This window comes from Schistocerca cancellata, chromosome 3 (assembly GCF_023864275.1).
Source record: "Schistocerca cancellata isolate TAMUIC-IGC-003103 chromosome 3, iqSchCanc2.1, whole genome shotgun sequence".
Taxonomy (NCBI): Eukaryota; Metazoa; Arthropoda; class Insecta; order Orthoptera; family Acrididae; genus Schistocerca; species Schistocerca cancellata.
Window position 1 is genome coordinate 522,660,372 of NC_064628.1, and position 20,683 is coordinate 522,681,054.

Consider the following 20,683-nt stretch of genomic DNA (forward strand, 5'->3'; position numbering starts at 1 on the left):
TGGTCCATTGTAACCTGAGACACAATTAAGGTCGAACAGATGAAGATATAGCTACAGTAGTTTGGTTCGAGTCGTAAGCTTAACAGTTAGGCTTTACGAAGTAGCCATTGCTGTGTGTCAGGCGATCCATCCGTATTTATACAGGTACCCTTCCTTTTTCATGTGCTTCGTCTGGTTTGAATCGATTGCTTATTTTGCTTTGATCTGATAAGTGCCGTTCTCTTTGTCATAGGTGTTTACGTCACTCTAAGGTGAAAATGCATTATTGTACTGTGTAATGCATTAGTTGTTGCATTCTGATAATGAGCGTTTACGACCTGTCGCTGCTCGTGGCATGGCTTGCTTTTTGTGCGTGCTACCGTGGCTTAGAATAAAAGAAAAAGAGAGGAATTGTCTCATAAGCAAATCAACGGCAAGAGACTGCTATTTGTTGTTACTTACACTGCTGCTTTCTTTGATAATGATCAACAAGAACCAAATAATAGACTGCGTATGATAGAAGATGTTCTGAACGAGAGTTTAGCGAAAATTTTTCTCTGTTTGAAAATCTTTGCAGACGCCTCTTTAGTACATTGCATTCTGCACAGAAATTAGTCATCTTAGATTTAAAAAATCTAGTCATTTGCCATTCTTCATTCCTGACTGTATCACTCTTCAGCATAAGAATAATACGAATATAAACATGACATGATGTGTATATTCTTCCGCATTTGCTGTTGTCTCACTCTAGTTTTGTAGTTTATTGGGCAAACAGGATTTAAATGAGATAGCAGCAAACACAAAAGAATACATGGCATAATGTTTACATTCTACTGCCGTTTCTTTTGATTTATTTACTGACGCATAGGTTTTGGCGCCAGTATTTTATCTCTGTGCCTGCAAAGCATGCCTGTGTAGTGCTACATATATGCGACGACAGAAGTTGTGGCGGCACCTACCAACATTTTTCAGAACTTCCGCTTACTTTGCACTCGATTCTAAGCCGCAGGCGGTTTTTTGGATTACAAAAACCGGAAAAAGTGCGGCTTAGATTCGAGTAAATACGGTATTGGGGCATCCCCATCTCCTACCAACTTACACTGTTTCTAAGTTGATCATTTAACATAGTGACCAGGTTTATTCCGTTTAAAGCAAACACTTCTTCAGTCTTTTTTTCAGTGGCCAGGTTTATTATATTTGAAGCATTTACCTGGTTTCTCAAATTTTTATCTTCATGATGGGGGTTATTCTTAAGGTGGTTGTTCCTCTGTTGTTTACTTGCCAGAAACACCTCCCCCCTCTTCCTGGAGGTTTAGACATTTTTCTTCTGTCAACTATCTTGAGGTCAAATACTGGTACACCCCCTATATGGTTGTAAGGCAAGGAATAGAAAAAAGAGTAATGGGAGAATATAGGCTTGGTAGTAGGAATGAGAGAGGAGAAATACTAAGTGAATTCTGCAATAAGTTACAGTTAGTAGTAGCAGATACACTGTTCAGAAATCACAAAAGGGGGAGATATACCTGGAAAAGGTCTAGATATACAGGAAGATTCCAGTTGTAGTACATCATAGTCAGACAGAGATTCCAAACCAGGTATTGGATTGTAAGGTATACTCATAATCAGGTAGAGACTCATATCACAATTTAGTAATGGCGAAGAGTAGACTAAAGTTTAAGAGAATCACATGAAAAAAATCAGGGTGGAAGGAAGTGGTATACTAAAGTACTGAGGAGTGATGAGACATGTTTGAAGTTTGCTGAAGATGTGGATACTGTGATAAGGAATAACACAGTAGGTAGTTCAGTTGAAGAGGAGTGGACACTTCTAAAAAGAGCAATCATATATGCTGGACAAACAAACATAGGTTCAGGGAAGATAACTGCGTAGAAACTTTGGGTAACAGAAGAAATACTTCAATTAATTAATGAAATAAGGAAGTACAAAAATGATAAGGAAAAGACAGAGGTGCAGCAATATAAATCACTTAGGAATGAAATAAAAAGGAAGTGCAGGAAAGCCGAGGTGAAGAAATCAAAAGAGGAATGATAGTCAGGCGGACTGATTCAGCATATGTTGTTGTTGTGGTCTTCAGTCCTGAGACTGGTTTGATGCAGCTCTCCATGCTATTCTATCCTGTGCAAGCTTCTTCATCTCCCAATACGTACGGCAGCCTACATCCTTCTGAATCTGTTCAGTGTATTCATCTCTTGGTCTTCCTCTACGATTTTTACCCTCCACGCTGCCCTCCAATACTAAATTGGTGATCCCTTGATGCCTCAGAACATGTCCTACCAACCAATCCCTTCTTCTTGTCAAGTTGTGCCACAAACTCCACTTCTCCCCAATCCTATTCAATACTTCCTCATTAGCTACGTGGTCTACCCATCTAATCTTCAGCATTCTTCTGTAGCACCACATTTCAAAGGCTTCTATTCTCTTCTTGTCCGAACTATTTATCGTCCATGTTTCATTACCATACATGGCTAAACTGCATACAAATACTTTCAGAAACGACTTCCTGACATTTAAATCTATACTCGATGTTAACAAATTTTTCTTCTTCAGAAACGCTTTCCTTGCCATTGCCAGTCTACATTTTATATCCTCTCTACTTCAACCATCATCAGTTACTTTGCTCCCCAAATAGCAGAACTCCTTTACTACTTTAAGTGTCTCATTTCCTAATCTAATTCCCTCAGCATTGCCCGACTTAATTCGACTACATTCCATTATCGTCGTTTTGCTTTTGTTGATGTTCATCTTTTATCCTCCTTTTAAGACACTGTCCATTCCGTTCAACTGCTCTTCCAAGTCCTTTGCTGTCTCTGACAGAATTACAATGTCATCGGCGAACCTCAACGTTTTTATTTCTTTTCCATGGATTTTAATACCTACTCCGAATTTTTCTTTTGTTTCCTTTACTGCTTGCTCAATATACAGATTGAATAACATCGGGGATAGGCTACAACCCTGTTTCACTCCCTTCCCAACCGCTGCTTCCCTTTCATGCCCCTCGACTCTTATAACTGCCATCTGGTTTCTGTACAAATTGTAAATAGCCTTTCACTCCCTGTATTTTACCCCTGCCACCTTCAGAATTTGAAAGAGATTATTCCAGTCAACATCGCCAAAAGCTTTCTCCAAGTCTACAAATGCTAGAAACGTAGGTTTGCCTTTTCTTAATCTAGCTTCTAAGATAAGTTGTAGGGTCAGTATTGCCTCACGTGTTCCCATATTTCTACAGAATCCAAACTGATCTTCCCCAAGGTCGGCTTCTACCAGTTTTTCCATTCGTCTGTACAGAATTCGCGTTATTATTTTGCAGCCGTGACTTATTAAGCTGACAGTTCGGTAATTTTCACATCTGTCAACACCTGCTTTCTTTGGGATTGGAATTATTATATTCTTCTTAAAGTCTGAGGGTATTTCACCTGTCTTGTACATTTTGCTCACCAGATGGTAGAGTTTTGTCAGGACTGGCCCTCCCAAGGCTGTCAGTAGTGCTAATGGAGTGTTGTCTACTCCCGAGGCCTTGTTTCAACTTAGGTCTCTCAGTGCTCTATCAAATTCTTCACGCAGTGTCGTAACTCCCATTTCATCTTCATCTACATCCTCTTCCATTTCCATAATATTGTCCTCAAGAACATCGCCCTTGTATAGCCCCTCTATATACTCCTTCCACCTTTCTGCTTTCCCTTCTTTGCTTAGAACTGGGTTTCCATCTGAGCTCTTGATATTCATACAAGTGGTTCTCTTTTCTCCAAAGGTCTCTTTAATTTTCCTGTAGGCAGTATCTATCTTACCCCCTAGTGAGGTTAGCCTCTACATCCTTACATTTGCCCTCTAGCCATGCCTGCTTAGCCATTTTGCACTTCCTGACAGTCTCATTTTTGAGACGTTTGTATTCCTTTTTGCCTTCTTCATTTACTGCATTTTTATATTTTCTCCTTTCATCAATTAAATTTCAGTATTTCTTCTGTCACCCAAGGATTTCTACTAGCCCTCGTGTTTTTACCTACTTGATCCTCTGCTGCCTTCACCACTTCCTCCCTCAAAGCTATCCATTCTTCTTCTACTGTATTTCTTTCCCCCATTCTTGTCAATTGTTCCTTTATGCTCTTGCTGAAACTCTGTACAACCTCTGGTTCTTTCAGTTTATCCAGGTCCCATCTCCTCAAATTCCCACGTTTTTGCAGTTTCTTCAGTTTTAATCTACAGTTCATAACCAATAGATTGTGGTCAGAGTCCAGATCTGCCCCTGGAAATGTCTTACAATTTAAAACCTGGTTCCTAAATCTCTGTCTTACCATTATCTAATCTATATGATATCTTCTAGATATTGAAGTTGGTGTGTAGAATCTATGAGACTGGCAACATACCAACAGACTTTCAGAAACATATCATCCACACAGTTCCGAAGATAGCGAGAGCAGATAAGTGCAAGATCTATCCCACAATTATCTTAACAGTGCATGCATATGAGTTGCTGACAAGAATAATATACAGAAGAATGGAAAAGAAAGTTGAGGAACTGTTAAGTGACAATTAGTTTGGCCTTGAGAAAGGTAAAGGCACCAGAGACACAGCCCTGAAAGTTGAGCTTGATAATGGAAGCAAGACTGAAGAAAAATAAAGGCACGTCATAGGATTTGTCAACCTGGTAAAAGTGTTCGTCAGTGTAAAATGGTGCAAGATGTTGAAAATTCTGAGAAAAAAAGGGGTGAGCTAAAGATGAAGTAATGTACAGTATATACAAGAACCAAGAGGGAATCATAAGACTGGATGACTCAAAACAAAATGAATGAATTAAAAAAGGGGTATAACAGGTATGCAATATTTCATCCCTATGGTTCAGTCCATACATGGAAGAAGCAAAGGCGGAATTAAAAGAAAAGTTGCAGATTGGGATTAAAAGCCAGGTTGAAAGGATATCAGTGATTAGATTTGCTGATGACATTGCTATTCTTGGTGAAGGTGTAGAAGTATTACAAAATCTGTTGAATGGAATGAACAGTCTAATGTGTACACAGTATGGATTTAGAGTAAACCGAAAAAGACTGAGTAATGAGAAGTAGCAGATATGAGAATAGCAAGAAAGTTAACATCCAAATCAGTTATCACAAAGTAGATGAAGCTATCTTGGAATCAAAATAACCCATGCCAACCGAAGCAAGGAAGACATAAAAATCAGACTGGCACGGGCAAAGAAGGCAATCCTGACAAAAAGAAGTCTACTAGTATCAAACATAGGCCTTAATTTGAGGAAGAAATTTCTGGAAATGTATGTGTGGAGCACAGCATTGTATGGTAGTTAATCATGGGTGGTAGGAACACAAGAACAGAAGAGAATTGAAGCGTTTGAGATATAGTGCTATAGACAAATACTGAAACCTGGGTGGACTGATAAGGTAAGGAATGAGGGGGTTGTCCTCTGAAAATGTACTTTTGGAGCAGCATTCAGTCTCCTCAGAATTGGTGAAGAAAGAAACACTGACAAGAAGAAGAGACAGGATGATTTGATGTGTATTAAGACATCAGGGAATAACTTCCATGGCACTAGAGGGAGCTGTAGAGGGTAAAAACTTTAGATGGAGACAGAGATTGGAATATATCAAACAGTTAATTGAGGATGTATGGTGCAAGAGCTATTCTGAGATCGGAACAGGCGTGGATGTATATCGGCAAGTTTCATTTTCAGTAGGCTTCCAACAGAACTGAAAAATTGAGTGATAAACCACTAACATTCAGATTAAAGTTGAGAGGTTTCCTCCTGTACAGGAGTTCCTCATAGTAGTTGAGGAGTTTCTCTGTAACATGTTATTTATTCATATACTAACTGTTTTTATTTATAAATTTTCTAATTAGCTGTCCATAAACAATGTACTGCTCATTCCATGTCAATGAGGCTTTGGCTTGAATAGTCTCACAGAACCTATAGATAAATGTCATGGAAACTATCACCAGTCGTGTGTGTGTGTGTGTGTGTGTGTGTGTGTGTGTGTGTGTGTGTGTGTTTATGTGACAACACTTTCACACTCCACTACAGCCTCCCCCACCACACCTCTAAGGACATTAGTGGTGTATGACTGCAACAGTACATTTTCCCTGTAGTAAGTCAAATGGCTAGATAAATAAATAGATGCAGAGAATTTTGTGATCTCTGGTGGCTTTAGCGTCCCAGAACATACTCTGTAGCTGATATATATAGTTATGGCCTTTGAAAATTAAAAGCTTCCAAGGAAAAAAGTCAGCGCAAATAAGCATCACTCATGAAACATATTCACATTTAGGAAACAAGAAATGAAAATGTTGGTTTTGTTTCCTTAGATTTCTCAAAAGTATTTGATGTACCAGGTGGTCAGTTGAGAAGTGGTGTATCTCCCAATTTATGTGAGTGGCTTGACCTCTGGTGAAGAGAATCCAGTTTGTTGTACTGGTTGCAGTGTGTCCATCTGCAGAACAATATAAAGCCTGGTGTGTCTGAAGGACAAATGACAATAATAGTATCCTTATCAAAAGCCTTCTCATTATATTTCCATGTCATCCTATAAAATATTTTGACATTTAGATTGAGGTGTAGCAGCCTTCCTCAGTGCAAAAGCTGATGAGCTGGGGTGTGGGTGCATCAGTATATTGCTTTCCTGATCGTGTCACTAGACCACTGACATATCTATTAGATTTTATTGCTCCTAAAGTAACATTGGTAGAAGAGAGAGAGGGTGTATGTGTCTGACTATTTGTGAGTTGCATGACTTTCTGGAAATTGATAGCCCACTGCAAATCAGTGACAAACTTCTGGGATTCATGTTTTGCTGCTGTTAGTAGTGGAAAGATGGCACCAGCTGTGCATATGCTACTTGTTTGGTGGTTGTGGCAGTGTCCAGTTTTAATCTGCCAGGAAGTTTCAGTGTTGCACGGATTTACATTGGGGAAACTGGGAGGCCTGTTAGAAAGCATATAGCAAAGTATGAGTGCTATGTTCGCTTGGGGAAACAACAGATCTGTACAAGCAGAGCACCATACTGGCAAGACAGCCACAGAAGTGGACATGAAAAATAAGATGCATTGGAAATCCTGAGACTGCCTGATATCATCAACAGTGCCAGCAATCACAGTATGATGAATCACGTGTGATTGCAGCACGTCAGCTTCACTGGATACTGCTGTGACCAGCAAAACAAACAGCATATGCAGAACTGGCATTTTCTTTCTGCTACTAACAGCAGGAAATCACAGACCCATGAACCTTGTCGTTGCTTCATAGTGTGCTATCAATTGCCAGCATGTTGTGAAACCCACAAATAGTCGGCCATGGGTCCCCTCTTTTCCTCCTTAAGGCTACCAGTGCTATTTCAGGACCCATAAAATAAATGTGATGTCAGTGGTCTAGTGACACAGTTATGAAAGCAATACATTGATGCACCTGCACCTCAGCTAATCAGAAGAGTCACTGCAGAACAGTAGAATCGTTGGTACATTTTAGTACTTTAAGTGTATTATAAGATGACACTGCAGTATAACCAAGATGTTTTTTAGTGATATTGACACTTGCTGTGAAAGCCTGTGTATTTTTGGTAGTGGTAATGTTCTCAGTATAAATAAAACATTTGACATATAGAGTGGACAAATCTCACAGGTTGTTATAATAAAAGATCATTACTTAACAAATGTAAGGATGTTTATGCATGATATAGACGAAATTTGTTCGTATAGTCAGTAACATCTCACCATAAATATGAATAAAGAGAACATAATGTGAATGTGCATGAACAGGAGCAAATTATTAGAAACAGTTACAGAAAATGCAATTTTAAGCCTGCACACTGAGTTGCATCAATTAAATAAAGACTTTATGGTGACTTTCTTCATGTGCTTTGCTTACGGGCCGTATCAGAGACATCAGGTGCTTAAAGGAGCATATAATTTTTTTCCTTGTGTCATTTTTAAATGAACAAGAATGGGAGTGACAATAAATATTAAAAAAGCAGCCTCAACCATGCTCTTTACAGTGCCTTTCATAAATGTAATCATACAGTCATGTATAACTGTGAACATAAAGTGTATTAAATGTCACTGTTTCTTTTGTGTGTCTGTTCATGTTTTTATTTGTGTTGTACTATAATATTTTTTCCCATTTTAAACAAAAGAATGCAGCAGGAAGGTGGATGGCTAAATCGTCAAGAAGCAAATCGACTGGTAGTTAGTCGACCAAGATTGGGAGGTGATAGCCGTAGTACAGGTCGCCTGCACACATCAGCTGCCCATCGGAGCATGACACGACTTAATGTTGGTGAGTATGTGTGTGGATACTGCACCAAGAAAGAAGGAAAGAAGACAATGCACAAAAACTGTCATGTAAGGTATACCTAGGTAACTGGATTCCCTTTAGATTGGTGCCACAATGATCTTGTTTCCTACAATTCTGGAATGTGTGCTCTGCGTGAAGTCCTACAGTGAGACAGAAGCATGGAGATTGTTGAGTTGACCAAAGTTTGTGTGTGTGTGTGTGTGTGTGTGTGTGTGTGTGTGTGTGTGTGTGTGTGTTTTCTAGAAGACGTTTGCCATGGAGTCTGTGAAATGTGGCATCCAGAACACACACGCACGCACGCGCGCGCGCACACACACACACACACACTAAAAATTAAGGTTAATCTTTTACATCCTTCCCACTTTAAACTGGCATCTGCTGTCAAAAAGAGTAAGAGAAATGCTGGTATTGTTCACAGAATCTTCAGCTATAACCTACTGGTGACTCATGGACCAAAAACATGCAGCTATGCCCCTTGGATTCCCTCCAATCTGCTTGGAAAATGGTCTCCAGAAAAATACAACTATATGCCATGCATGTTCTAATGCCATCCCCTTAGTCTAAGAAGCTGAGTCAACACAGCCCCCCCGCCCCTCCCACTCCAATGAAGAGAGTGATGTTGAGCTCAGCAGACGTTACTATTGTACGCTGTTCAAAATAGATATAGAAATTCTTCTTCTCTCATTCTGAATTAATATAAATGAAATACAGCTTGCCAAATGAAGCTGAGTGCAGTATGAGAAATACAGCTAATTATCTTGAATGTGTTGATTCCACTCAACAGTCTGCCATTTCTCCAATAGGGGGGACTGAGGGACACAGGAAATGTACACAGATCACAGACGATTTCATCTTTATATTCTTTGATGTTTCGGTCCAATGTTTCTTCAGTTTAGTTTTAGTTATGTCATGTTCCGTATATCATTCTCCCCTATTATTTCATCCATATGATGTGGAACAAGTCAGATAACAAGATACATATACACACATAAATAGTGCTAATATTATTATTACTGAAATTTTTAGTTCTGCTCATGCAACTACATTAAGAGGTACAAATTATTATTATTATTATTATTATTATTATTATTATTATTATTCTTTCTTTCTTTTCTCAGACGTTATGTCTGGTCAAAAATGGAAAGTGACGCGGACCTTGATCAAGCGTCACTTCCTTTTAACTGTACGGTATATGTTATATTGCATTTAGGAACTTTCGGATGATTGAACATGTATCAATAATTACGGATTTCTGTAGTTGTATATATAAGTTTGGATGTAGCTGTATTGCATTGATGTACTGGTGGATATTGTGTGGTATGACTCCTGTAGTTGACAGTATAATTGGTATAATGTCAACTTTATCCTGATGCCACAAGTCCTTGACTTCCTCAGCAATTTGGATGTATTTTTCAATTTTTTCTCCTGTTTTCTTTTGTATATTTGTTGTATTGGGTGTGGATATTTCGATTAGTGTTAATTTCTTCTTTTTATTGGTGAGTATGACGTCAGGTTTGTTATGTGGTGTTGTTTTATCTATTATAATGGTTCTGTTCCAGTATAATTTGTATTCATCATTATTATGATTATTATTATTATTACCATTTCTGAAACAGAAACTCATCCATGGAGTAGAAGGAGTTGTCCAAAAGAAATGATTTTAAGCTAGATTTAAAACTTGATCTGCTACCTGCCAGACACTTTATGTTTTTGGGCAAATGATCAAAGATTTTTGTTGCTGAATAATGAGCAACTGACAGCTTCAATAACAGATAGGAAAGGTCATTTTTCCCTCTAGCGTTGTACATATGAACATCATTGTTCTTCACGAATTGAGATGGATTATTTGTAATGATTTTCATTAGTGAATATATGTACTGTGATGGTGCAGTTAAAATACCTAACTCCTTGAAAAGGTTCCTACATGACGTGCTTGGGTGAACACCACTAATTATTCTCACTGCTCTCTTTTGTGCAATCAATACTTTATGTCTAAGTGGTGAGTTACCCCAGAAAACTATTCCATAGGACATTATTGAGTGGAAATATGCAAAGTACTTTAGGAGGCTGATCTGTTTATTACCAAGACTAGCGATTATACGAAGAGCGAAAGAAGCTGAACTTAGTTGTTTGAGAAGCTCAGTAATATGCTTCTTCCAGTTCAAGTTGTCATCAATGTGAGCACCCAAAAATTTGGAGAAATCTACCCTGTTAACTGAGCCCTGTTTATATGCTATATCAATTGTCGGTATGACTCTATTCGGTTTACAGAACTGGATATAGTGAGTGATTTCAAAACTAAGGGAGAGTCCATTTTCTGAGAACCACTTAATAATTCTTTGAAAGACATCCTTAACAATGTCTGTCTTCAACTGCTTTTTCTGGAATGGGATTTATTATAACACTCGTGTCATCTGCAAAAAGTACTAGTTCCGCTTGCTAAACGTTAAGTGGGAGGTCATTCACATGAATAAGGAACAACAGAGGACCTAAAATTGGACCCTGTGGGACTCCCTTTGTGATAACTCCCCATTCACTAGAATTTACCACCCTCCCAACATTATTTGTGCTATTCAGCACAACTTTTTGCTTTCTGTTCATTAAGTATGATTCAAACCAGCTGTGTGTATAGCCTTCAATTCCATAAACCTGAGTTTTTCTAAGAGTGTGGCATGATCCACACAGTCAAATGCCTTGGAGAGATCACAAAAAATACCAGCTGGAGATAATTTGTTATTTAGGGCTTGTATGATTTGATGGATAAATGTGTAGATAGCATTCTCAGTTGAGTAACCCTTCCAGAATCCGAACTGTGACATGCTGAGTAAATTATTTACACTTAAATGTGAGACTACTCTTGAATACATAAATTTTTCGAATATTTTAGACAATGAAGTCAGCAATGAGATTGGTCTATAATTATTTAAGTCACTCTTGTCCCCTTTCTTATGAAGAGGTTTGACAATTGTGTATTTCAATCTGTCCGGAAAAATTCCCTGTACCAGCGAAGCATTACATATATCGCTAAGGACTCCACTTATTAAATTAGAACAACACTTCAAAATTCTGTTAGAGACTCCATCAACACCACATGAGCTCTTGTTTTTCATTATATTTATAATTCCCTTATTTTCAGTCGCTAACAGCCTTGCTGCAGTGGTAACACCAGTTCTCATCAGATCACCGAAGTTAAGCATTGTCGGGCAGGGCTAACACTTGGATGGGTGACCATCTGGTCTGCTGAGTGCTGTTGGCAAGTGGGATGCACTCAGCCCTTGTGAGACAAACTGAGGAGCTACTTGATTGAGAAGTAGCGGCTCCGGTCTCGGAAACTGACATACGACCGGGAGAGCGGTGTCCTAACCACATGCCCCTCCATATCCGCATCCAGTGATGCCTGTGGGCTGAGGATGACACGGCGGCCGGTCGGTACCGTTGGGCCTTCATGGCCTGTTCGGGAGGAGTTTAGTTTTTAGTTTTGTTGAATTTCAGTGGGGGATGTTGGTGCTATTTCTAAATGACATTTTTAACATATTTTTTGCTTCTTCAACTGAACCCTTTAACCCTATTTTTGCTGCTACATTCAGAAAGTGATTTTTAAAAATACTTGCAACTTGTGAATTATCACTCACAACATCATCATTTAGCTTTATTGCTATGGTATGCTGTGCACTGTCAGGCTGCCCTGTCTCCTGTTTGACAATATTCCATATAATTTTAATCTTATTATCCACATTATTAATTTCTGTCAGAACACATAAGCTTCTTGACTTCTTAATGACTTTCCTTAAAATATTACAGTATCTTTTGTAGTAAGCAAGTAACGTCGGATCCTGACTTATTCTGGCCTGTCCATATATTTCCCTTTTCCTCTTACACGATATCTTAATTCCCTTAGTAATCCATGGCTTACTTGACTTTGTAATGGCTTTTTTGATAACATTTATTGAAAGCAATTCTCAAATATTGAGACAAATTTACAGTGGAACAAATTGAATTTGACATCAGCACCATTTTCTGTGTATACTTCATCTCATTCTACCTCTTCTAGGCTGCACTTAAAGCTCTATATCCTGTTCACATTAATTAGCCTCCCTGCCTTGTATGAACCTGCCTGAATCCTGTAAGGTGCTATATGTGTTATTTCCATTAACTGTGCATCATGATCAGATAGCCCTTTAACAACTGGGTACACATTAATTGTTTCTGCCTGGGCACCGTCTATGAAAATGTTATCGATAAGTGACCTACTATCCTGCTGCACACGAGTTGGAAAATTTACAACAGATACTAGATTGAAACAACCAAACAAAGATTCTAGCTAATTTTTGTATCCGAATCTTTAACTGCTTCTTTTTGTCTGACAGGTAGCTGGAAGTTACCTTGAGGGGATCTGTAGATTGTTACAATTACTATAGAAGTATATTGCAGTAGCAACTCACAAGCACATGCTTCAAGGATCTGATCTACACAAAAACTATTTGATTCAATATTTTTGACTTTGTGTCCAGTTTTTATATAAGTAGCAACTCCTCCTTTTTCCATGTGGGCTCTACATGAATAAGATGCTAATCTGTAATCCCTTAAATTTAATTTCTCCATCCCTGCGGTTACATGGTGTTCAGAGAGACACAAAACATCTATACCTTCAGAATTTACACCATTTTCTAAGCATACAAGAAGCTCATCTATCTTATTTTTCAGTCCTCTAATGTTCTGATGAAACACACAAATTTTATTTCTTTGGCTACTGCTACAGACATTATGGCACTGTTCTGTTTTAACCTCTTTCAATATCCTCTGTCTGTAACCTGACTCTAACCTAAAAAATTTGTCCCTCTGACTCCAGTAATCACAGGTATTTTGTCTTGTGTGCATGTGGCCCCCCTTACATTTTCTGCAAGAAAATCAACTAATCTATCCTTCCCCCCTCCTATTCAGGTGCAGGCCATGAGTAGTGTAACCCCACCTCCGAAGTAAATCAACAGGCACAGCACAGATATGAGATTTAGTTTCTGTCAACAGTAAACACCCCCCCCCCCCCAGCTCTCTGTTAACTCAGTTGACAGCCGTATTAACCCAGGGCTGGTCATGGTGCTGCAAAACATCCACAAATCCCGCACGAGTGTGGGGTGTTGCACCTATTACATCCAAGTCACACCTAATACTATAGTCCGAATTGCTAGCCAGGCTGTTTCCTGCTCCTCCTACTATAAGAACGTGGTCCTGGCCATCAAAATCTTTGCACAAGGCCCCTAGGTTTTCTGTAATCTGGCTAAGCTTAGCACAAGGTTTCACAATGCTTGTGACCTGGTACTTGACTCCTAGCCTATCCTGTAGCAACTGGCCTACACCTCTCCCGTGACTGCTACCTAACAGCAGGACTCTTTTCTTTCTGCTTGACTTTACTCCCGACCTAGCATTACAATATTTACTACGAGTCTGCTGTACCCTACTTTGCTCAAAAACTGTTTGAGGCTCTTCTACTTCAGGTAACAAATCAGACCGATTGCTCACTGGAATCTGAAAAGTGATTTCTGAGGTTTTCTCCTTCTGACTATGACTTGTTACCTGTTCTCAGTTCCCATTGTCTCTTTCCCCCTTCAACCTGTCTACTTCAAAGTACACCATTTCTAGTTCAGCCTGAAGGGCACAAATCTTTTTTCACTGTTCCATGATTTTCTTGTCATGGCTACATAATCTACAACTCCATTGGTGAGCCTCATCTGGCACTATAACAGCTTCCCCACTACAATCTCCCCAGTGAAACACCAACCCACAATCCTGACATTTCACTCCCGTGCTCACTAATCTATGACAACATCCACATTTGTCACACATTATGGTAGATTAAACAATGCAAATTACAGTACAAACAATTCCCCTACACCAATTAATAATTAGCAGAAAGTAACTTAGCTAGTGATGAGATGAGCAGAGAACTTCTGGACGTCAGGCGAATGTAGCAGCAGGCGAATGTAAGCAGCGCAAATTTAATTGCTGGCGTAGGTTATAGTGGCAGAATTCATGAAACAAGTAAGAAACTGAAGAGGCTCGATATTTCCTAACGACAAATTTGAACAGGCGCTATCACTGAATTATGTAAAAATACTCTAATGGAAACAGAAACACCACTTAACAACTTTATTGCACAATATGGAAAATTAACTGTATGGAAGTATAGAAACGCAGAAAACACGAACCGACTGCAAACTATACACATACGATACTCTTCACAATAAAGCTACACAGACACTAACCGGAAATTAGTGAATAAGCACGTAACTTATTGCGGTCAATAACAAAAACAAACCCATGCCAAAGGCTTGCACTTTAAAACAGTTATCCTTTCACGAAAACTACACAAGTAAAAGCGAAACCTTCAATATATAGATCACAATAGATCCTAATTTACTTATTTAAGCTACAATATTGCCTTAATAAATTGTTTTTCCACGAATAAACACATATATTTACAAGCACACTGAGTAAACACACACGCCAATAGCTTGCATCTTAGAACAGTTAACTTTTCACGAGAACTATGCAAGTAAAAGTGACACACTCAATATATAAATCACAATAGATACTAATTTACTTATTTAAGCTATAGTATTGCCTTAGTAAATTGTTTTTCCATGAGAAAACACTTATATTTACGAGGGCACTGAGTAAACACATACGCATGCTCCAAAGAGCTGTAACTGATAATCTTGTGTATGTATTTCTTATGATTTACTAGTCTAAGTTAACTGATTTTCGTGTTATCACATGATCAATCTTATGTATTACTGCTTTCTCTGTAATAAATAATATCAGCCTTATTTAGATGTATTAATAATTTCACAGGGAGAAATCTACATCGACTCCGCAGATCACACATAAGTGCCTGGCAGATGGTTCATCGAACCACCTTCACAATGATTCTCTATTATTTTAATCTTCAACACCGCTTAGAAAAAGACAAACACCTATATCTTTCCGTGCAAGCTCTGATTTTTCTTATTTTATTATGATGATGATTTCTCCCTAAGTAGGTCAGCATCAACAAAATATTTTCGCATTCAGAGGAGAAAGTTGATGATGGAAATTTCGCGAGAAGATTCTGGCGCAACAAAAAACACCTCTGTTTTACTGATGTCCACCACAAATCCTGTATCATATCAAAGACTCTCTCCCTCTCCCCTAATTCGCGATAATACAGAATGTGGTGCTCTTCCTTGAATTTTCTTGGTGTGCTCCATTAATCCTATCTGTTAAGGATCACAGACTGCGTAGCAGTACTCCAAAAGAGGACAGACAAGCGTAGCGAGGCAGTCTCTTTAGTAGATCTGCACTCATATGGGTGGCCTCACGCTCTTCATTATTTAAGGTCAATTGCCAATTTTCACACCATACAGATATCTTTTCTAAATTGTTTTGCAATTTGTTTTGATCTTCTGATGACTTTACCAAACGATAAATGACAGCATCACCTGCAAACAAACCAAGACGGCTGATCAGATTGTCTCCTAAATTGTTTACATAGTTAAGAAATAGCAAGAGCCTATAATACTATCTTGGGGAACACCAGAAATCACTTTCGCTTTACTCGATGACTTTCTGTCAGTTACTATGAATTGTGACCTTTCTGACAGGAAATGATGAATCCAGTCACATAACTGAGACTATATTCCATAAGCATCCAATTTCATTACAAGCCGCTTATGTGGTACAGTGTCGAAAGTCTTCTGGAAATCTAGAAATATGGAATCAATTTGAAGTCACTTGTCAGTAGCACTCAACGCTTCGTATGTGTAAAGAGCTAGTTGTGTTTCACAAGAACAATGTTTTCTAAGTCCTTGTTGACTGTGTGTCAATAGATCATTCTCTTCGAGGTGATTCATAATGTTTGAACACAATATATGTTCCAAAATCCTGCTGCATATCGACATTAATGTTATGGGCCTGTAATTTAGTGGCTTACTCCTACTACCTTACCTGTGCAACTTTTCAGTCCGTAAGTATGGATCTTTTGTTGTGCGAGTGGTTATATATGATTGTTAAATATGGAGCTACTGCATCAGCATACTGTGAAAGGAACCTAACTGGCATACAGCCTGGACTGGAAGACTTGCTTTTATTAAGTGATTTAAGTTGCTTCACTACTCCAAGGATATCTACTTCTAAGTTACTCATGTTGGTAGCTGTTCTTGATTTGAATTCTGGAATCTTCTTTGGTGAAGGATCTTTTTTGTGTTGGTCCTTGCGTTCCTTGCATGTACAATTTCGTACACTTTGGTAATGTAATCTGTAAACTATCATGATCACAACCAAAATTAAATTAAAAAAATAACCTTTTTTTTTCAGGTGGCAGTCGTGTTGGATCTGTGGGAGGTTTGCATAAGAGCATGACAAGATTGAGTTCAAGCCAACAGATAAACCAGATTTCTGTTGCAACCGCAGCCAGTGGAAATAGGAGTGTTACAGCTATCAATGGAGCAGGAGGCGGAGGGAGACAGTACCATGTGTCAGCTGTGGCCGCAGCTGTGCCACATCACCAACATGTTTCGAGTGGTGGTGTGACTGTCACCACAACAGCATCACCAAGCAAAAATAGCATGTGAGCCAATCATTGTTTTCTAATTCCATACTTGATAATAAGATGGCCCACATAACTTGCTCATTTCTCTTGTCACTTTAAAGATATTGGTGATCCATTTTCACCTAAATGAATAGCTGCAGGAGTCTCATGAAATAATTAACATTTTTTTCTTAACTATTTTAATCATAGAGATTGAGACACCCACTTTAAGTAAATATCTGTCAAAAATTTAAATTTTTCTGTAGTTCTTATGACCACCAAGACATAGCAAATTTTCTTTCTTTTTGTGTGTGCATGTTGACGACTGGGTGCTTGTGCTTTTCAGCGAGTGGTCTCCTTTACTCCAAAGTAGACATCTGTTTCATTTTTCAGTTTACCTGGCCATGTTTATATTACATGTGAAGGTAGAATAAGTTTATTACCTAAAAATGGAGGGACAGTGTGTGGTCTTCCTCAGGCCTCAAGACTTCATTGATGCAGAAAAACATTTAAATCTTCGCATTGTAATGCACAAGCATTACTTTTAACAGAAAGTGTGTGTGACACAAGATTCAGAATGGCAGGCTGTATTCTAATGTTACCAAATCTGCTTTGTAGTACTACTGAAATGTCACCAGGACAAACACTGGATGATTTTCAACAGGAGCTTGACATAATTTATGAAGTGATTCTACATGTGTAAATAAACGAAAAAGGTGATATGAAAATGTGTCCAGTTTTCTATCATTATGGAACTGGAGCGGGTTGAAGGCTACACACAACCACGAATGATTATGAAGACAAGACTTGTCGAAAAGCGGTGTAGGCACTGTGCCATACAGAATAATGGTGTGACAGATGACTGATGCATCCTACAAGAGGTGTTCAAAAAGTCCCCCACCCATCTCAACACACTTGTCAACATATTGGAGGGTGTATTATGTTGCCCATCGAACATCATCTCCATCGGTTTTAATGTGGGCAATAGCGGTTTTAATGTCGGCAATTGCATCAGTGATGTGAGCAACCTTCGTAAGAGTACACATCCCTCTTTAACCAGCCCCATAAACAGAAGTCTAATGGTGTTAGATTGGGTGATCTGGCAGACCAGTTAATGGGTTTACTATAGACAATCCACCATTGACAAAATGTATTGGTCAGTTACTGGGATACTGGCCTGGTACAGTAAGTTGGTGATCCATCTTGTTGCAGGTGCATTTGCTATTGTTGCTGTAATGCCACATCTTCAAAAAGTGCTGTTAGGTCTTCTACCAGGAAATGTACACGTGCTTTGGCTGTCATGCGATTTGGCAGGAATGTAGTCCCTATCACCAGGTCATCAATCATACCATTCCAGACATTCACTGAGAACCTAACTTGGAATCATGTTTCCCCAGTGCCATGAGAGTTCTCTATCACCAGTGCATGAAAATTGCAGGTGTTCGTGATAGAATTGCGTGCAACAGTAGCCTCATTTGTAAATAAAGTATATTGCACACTGTCTCTGTGTATAGCCAACCTTTCACAAAATTGTCTGCTTACTGAGTCACATGCATGCAGATGTTGCATGGGCTGCTCGTAGAATAAGTACAAACCCTCGGAATGTAATATGCCACATTCATGTTTGTGGAATGTTGAGCTGATGGCTAATGTGCCCTATACTGGTGGAGGGGTTCTTGTGTACCATTCCAATGATGTCTTCCCTTTCCTCATGTGACTGGACAGCCTCATGTTCTGATGTTACCTGTACACTGGGCAGTGTTCTGCATTCACTAATGTTTGAAAAACTGTGGGAAGTATCCTGGCACAGGGTTTGTCAATCAGGGAAACGTCTCTGGTAACCTGTCACAGCCTCACAGCACTGCTATCACAGTACCTGTGTGTAAATAACATGTCTGCGTTTTCTGTATGGGTGAACATATGTGGCATGTTGGTATTCCTGTATGTGGCTTTGTAATTGTCAGTTTATAGTTAAGGGGGTAAAAGTATTTATTCCATCTTCAAGTTTGTACACAGTATCACAGAAGGTATTTAACCAGATTTCCGTATGGTTGCTTGCTTCATAAATAACTGGACTCCATATTTATTAGGCTGTTTTTGCATATTATAAGTAGAGATATTCACATTCCAACTACTTTGGTAAACTGTTGTGTCTTCTCCCCTGTCTGTAACTTAAGGAAAGCATACATTTCTCACTCAGTCTGAAGAAAAGAAATTCCTTGATATTTGTGCAGTTTCTTATAGTCTGCATAAAAATAATGTATTTTAAAGCACGTTTGCTGTTATAACTCTGTATAAGAGAAACACAAAATACATTATGACAGAAAAGAAATAATGTCTTTAAAACATAATAAAAGAAAAGTAAAAATTCTTTTATTGCAGAACACTGAAATAGCAAACAATGGTAAATGAAGGATGGAAAATGGTATGAAAAGGATAGATTGCTGTGCACTGCATAGAGGAGGCATTGAGTGGCACATAGATGTGTTGAATAAAGACTGCTAGACGTTAGTTATTGGACCAAGTCCTTCGTTAGACATAGACAGAACACTATCATCTCTGGGTGCTAAGACCCATCTGCAACTGCGCTTGAGGTGCATAATGATCTTGGCATGGGTGGATATTGGGGGTTTACAGAGGAGAATTGGGCTTAGAGAAAGGGGGTTGCAGGGTAGGGGTGATGGAATGTACTAATGCTGCTGCCCCATACATCCTCCCACTACCACCTAGTACAACTCTCATGTCTCAAGTGTCTCTTGCCATGTTTCACTTCCATACATGGCTACACTCCATACAAATACTTTCAGGAACGTCTTCCTGACACTTAAATGTACACTCGATGTTAACAAATTTCTCTTCTTCAGAAACACTTTCCTTGCCATAGCCAGTCTACATTCTATATCCTCAACAGCTGTTCACTGCCGAACTTGTGCAGTCTTGGACATTGAACAGTACAGATGGTGTAATTTGCAACTGAAACTGAAGTCATCTTGTGAGTCATCTGTCATTTGTAGCCTCTCCCATTTACATTAAGACACTTACAGCAACATCTACTGATAAAATTTTCATTAATTTTGTCAGTAATAAGCCATTCAAATTTGATGTCATTCTGAGTAGTGATTCTCTTTCTACTGCGTTGTGAAACAGGAACTTTAGCTATAGACGCAGCTGTCAAGAAAGCAAGAGCAGTGAAAGTAAACAACCTGTTAAATGCTAAATAACTTGAAGAATATTTATGCCATATATTCTAAATTATATACTGGTGCGAAGAGGGAATGATAAACTTGCAAAGATCATAGCATTGTTACTACTACTACTACTACTACTACTACTACTACTACTTTCAGTATAACAGGGTTACCCATGTGCGTAGCGACTTGTGTCACACATCTAAAAGTTAGCTAATATATTTCTTACCTTATGCATTGCTCAAATACCAATGTTTTGGGTATACCACTTTGGTGCGGAAAGGCCAGATGACAGATATAATTCAGTCACTCACCAACTAATTGTTCAATACACTGTTCTACTTATAAGTGTTAACTGCTCCACAAAGCTTGTTCAGTGAATCGAAAAATGTTCAGTTTACATTTAAGAGGAACTGACCCAAGAAATATGTGTTATGCTACAAACATAATTTGCTGAAGTGAAGAAAATATTCAAAACCATTAAGTCCTATGGGTTTGCAAAGTCGTTTGCTACAGAAGTCAAGCAACTTTATCCAAAGGCCTGTGCTGAGCTTTTGCTAATCTGTACCTCTGAATAAAACCACAAGTATGCCCAAAAGAGAGTGGACAGTGGTGGTTGCATGTACCCTTCCCAAAGAATAA

The 20,683-nt window shown here is 38.7% G+C and overlaps 1 protein-coding gene across 3 annotated transcripts in view; it reads left to right on the forward strand.

The window, feature by feature from the left end:
- LOC126175335 (protein melted) overlaps nt 1-20,683 on the forward strand; it is a 256,862-nt gene that overhangs the window by 102,252 nt on the left and 133,927 nt on the right. For all 3 annotated transcript variants that reach the window (XM_049922055.1, XM_049922054.1, XM_049922056.1), the window contains 2 exons: nt 8,130-8,272; nt 16,640-16,892. In XM_049922055.1, coding sequence (XP_049778012.1) covers nt 8,130-8,272; nt 16,640-16,892 — 396 coding nt within the window. The remainder of the gene's footprint in view (nt 1-8,129; nt 8,273-16,639; nt 16,893-20,683) is intronic.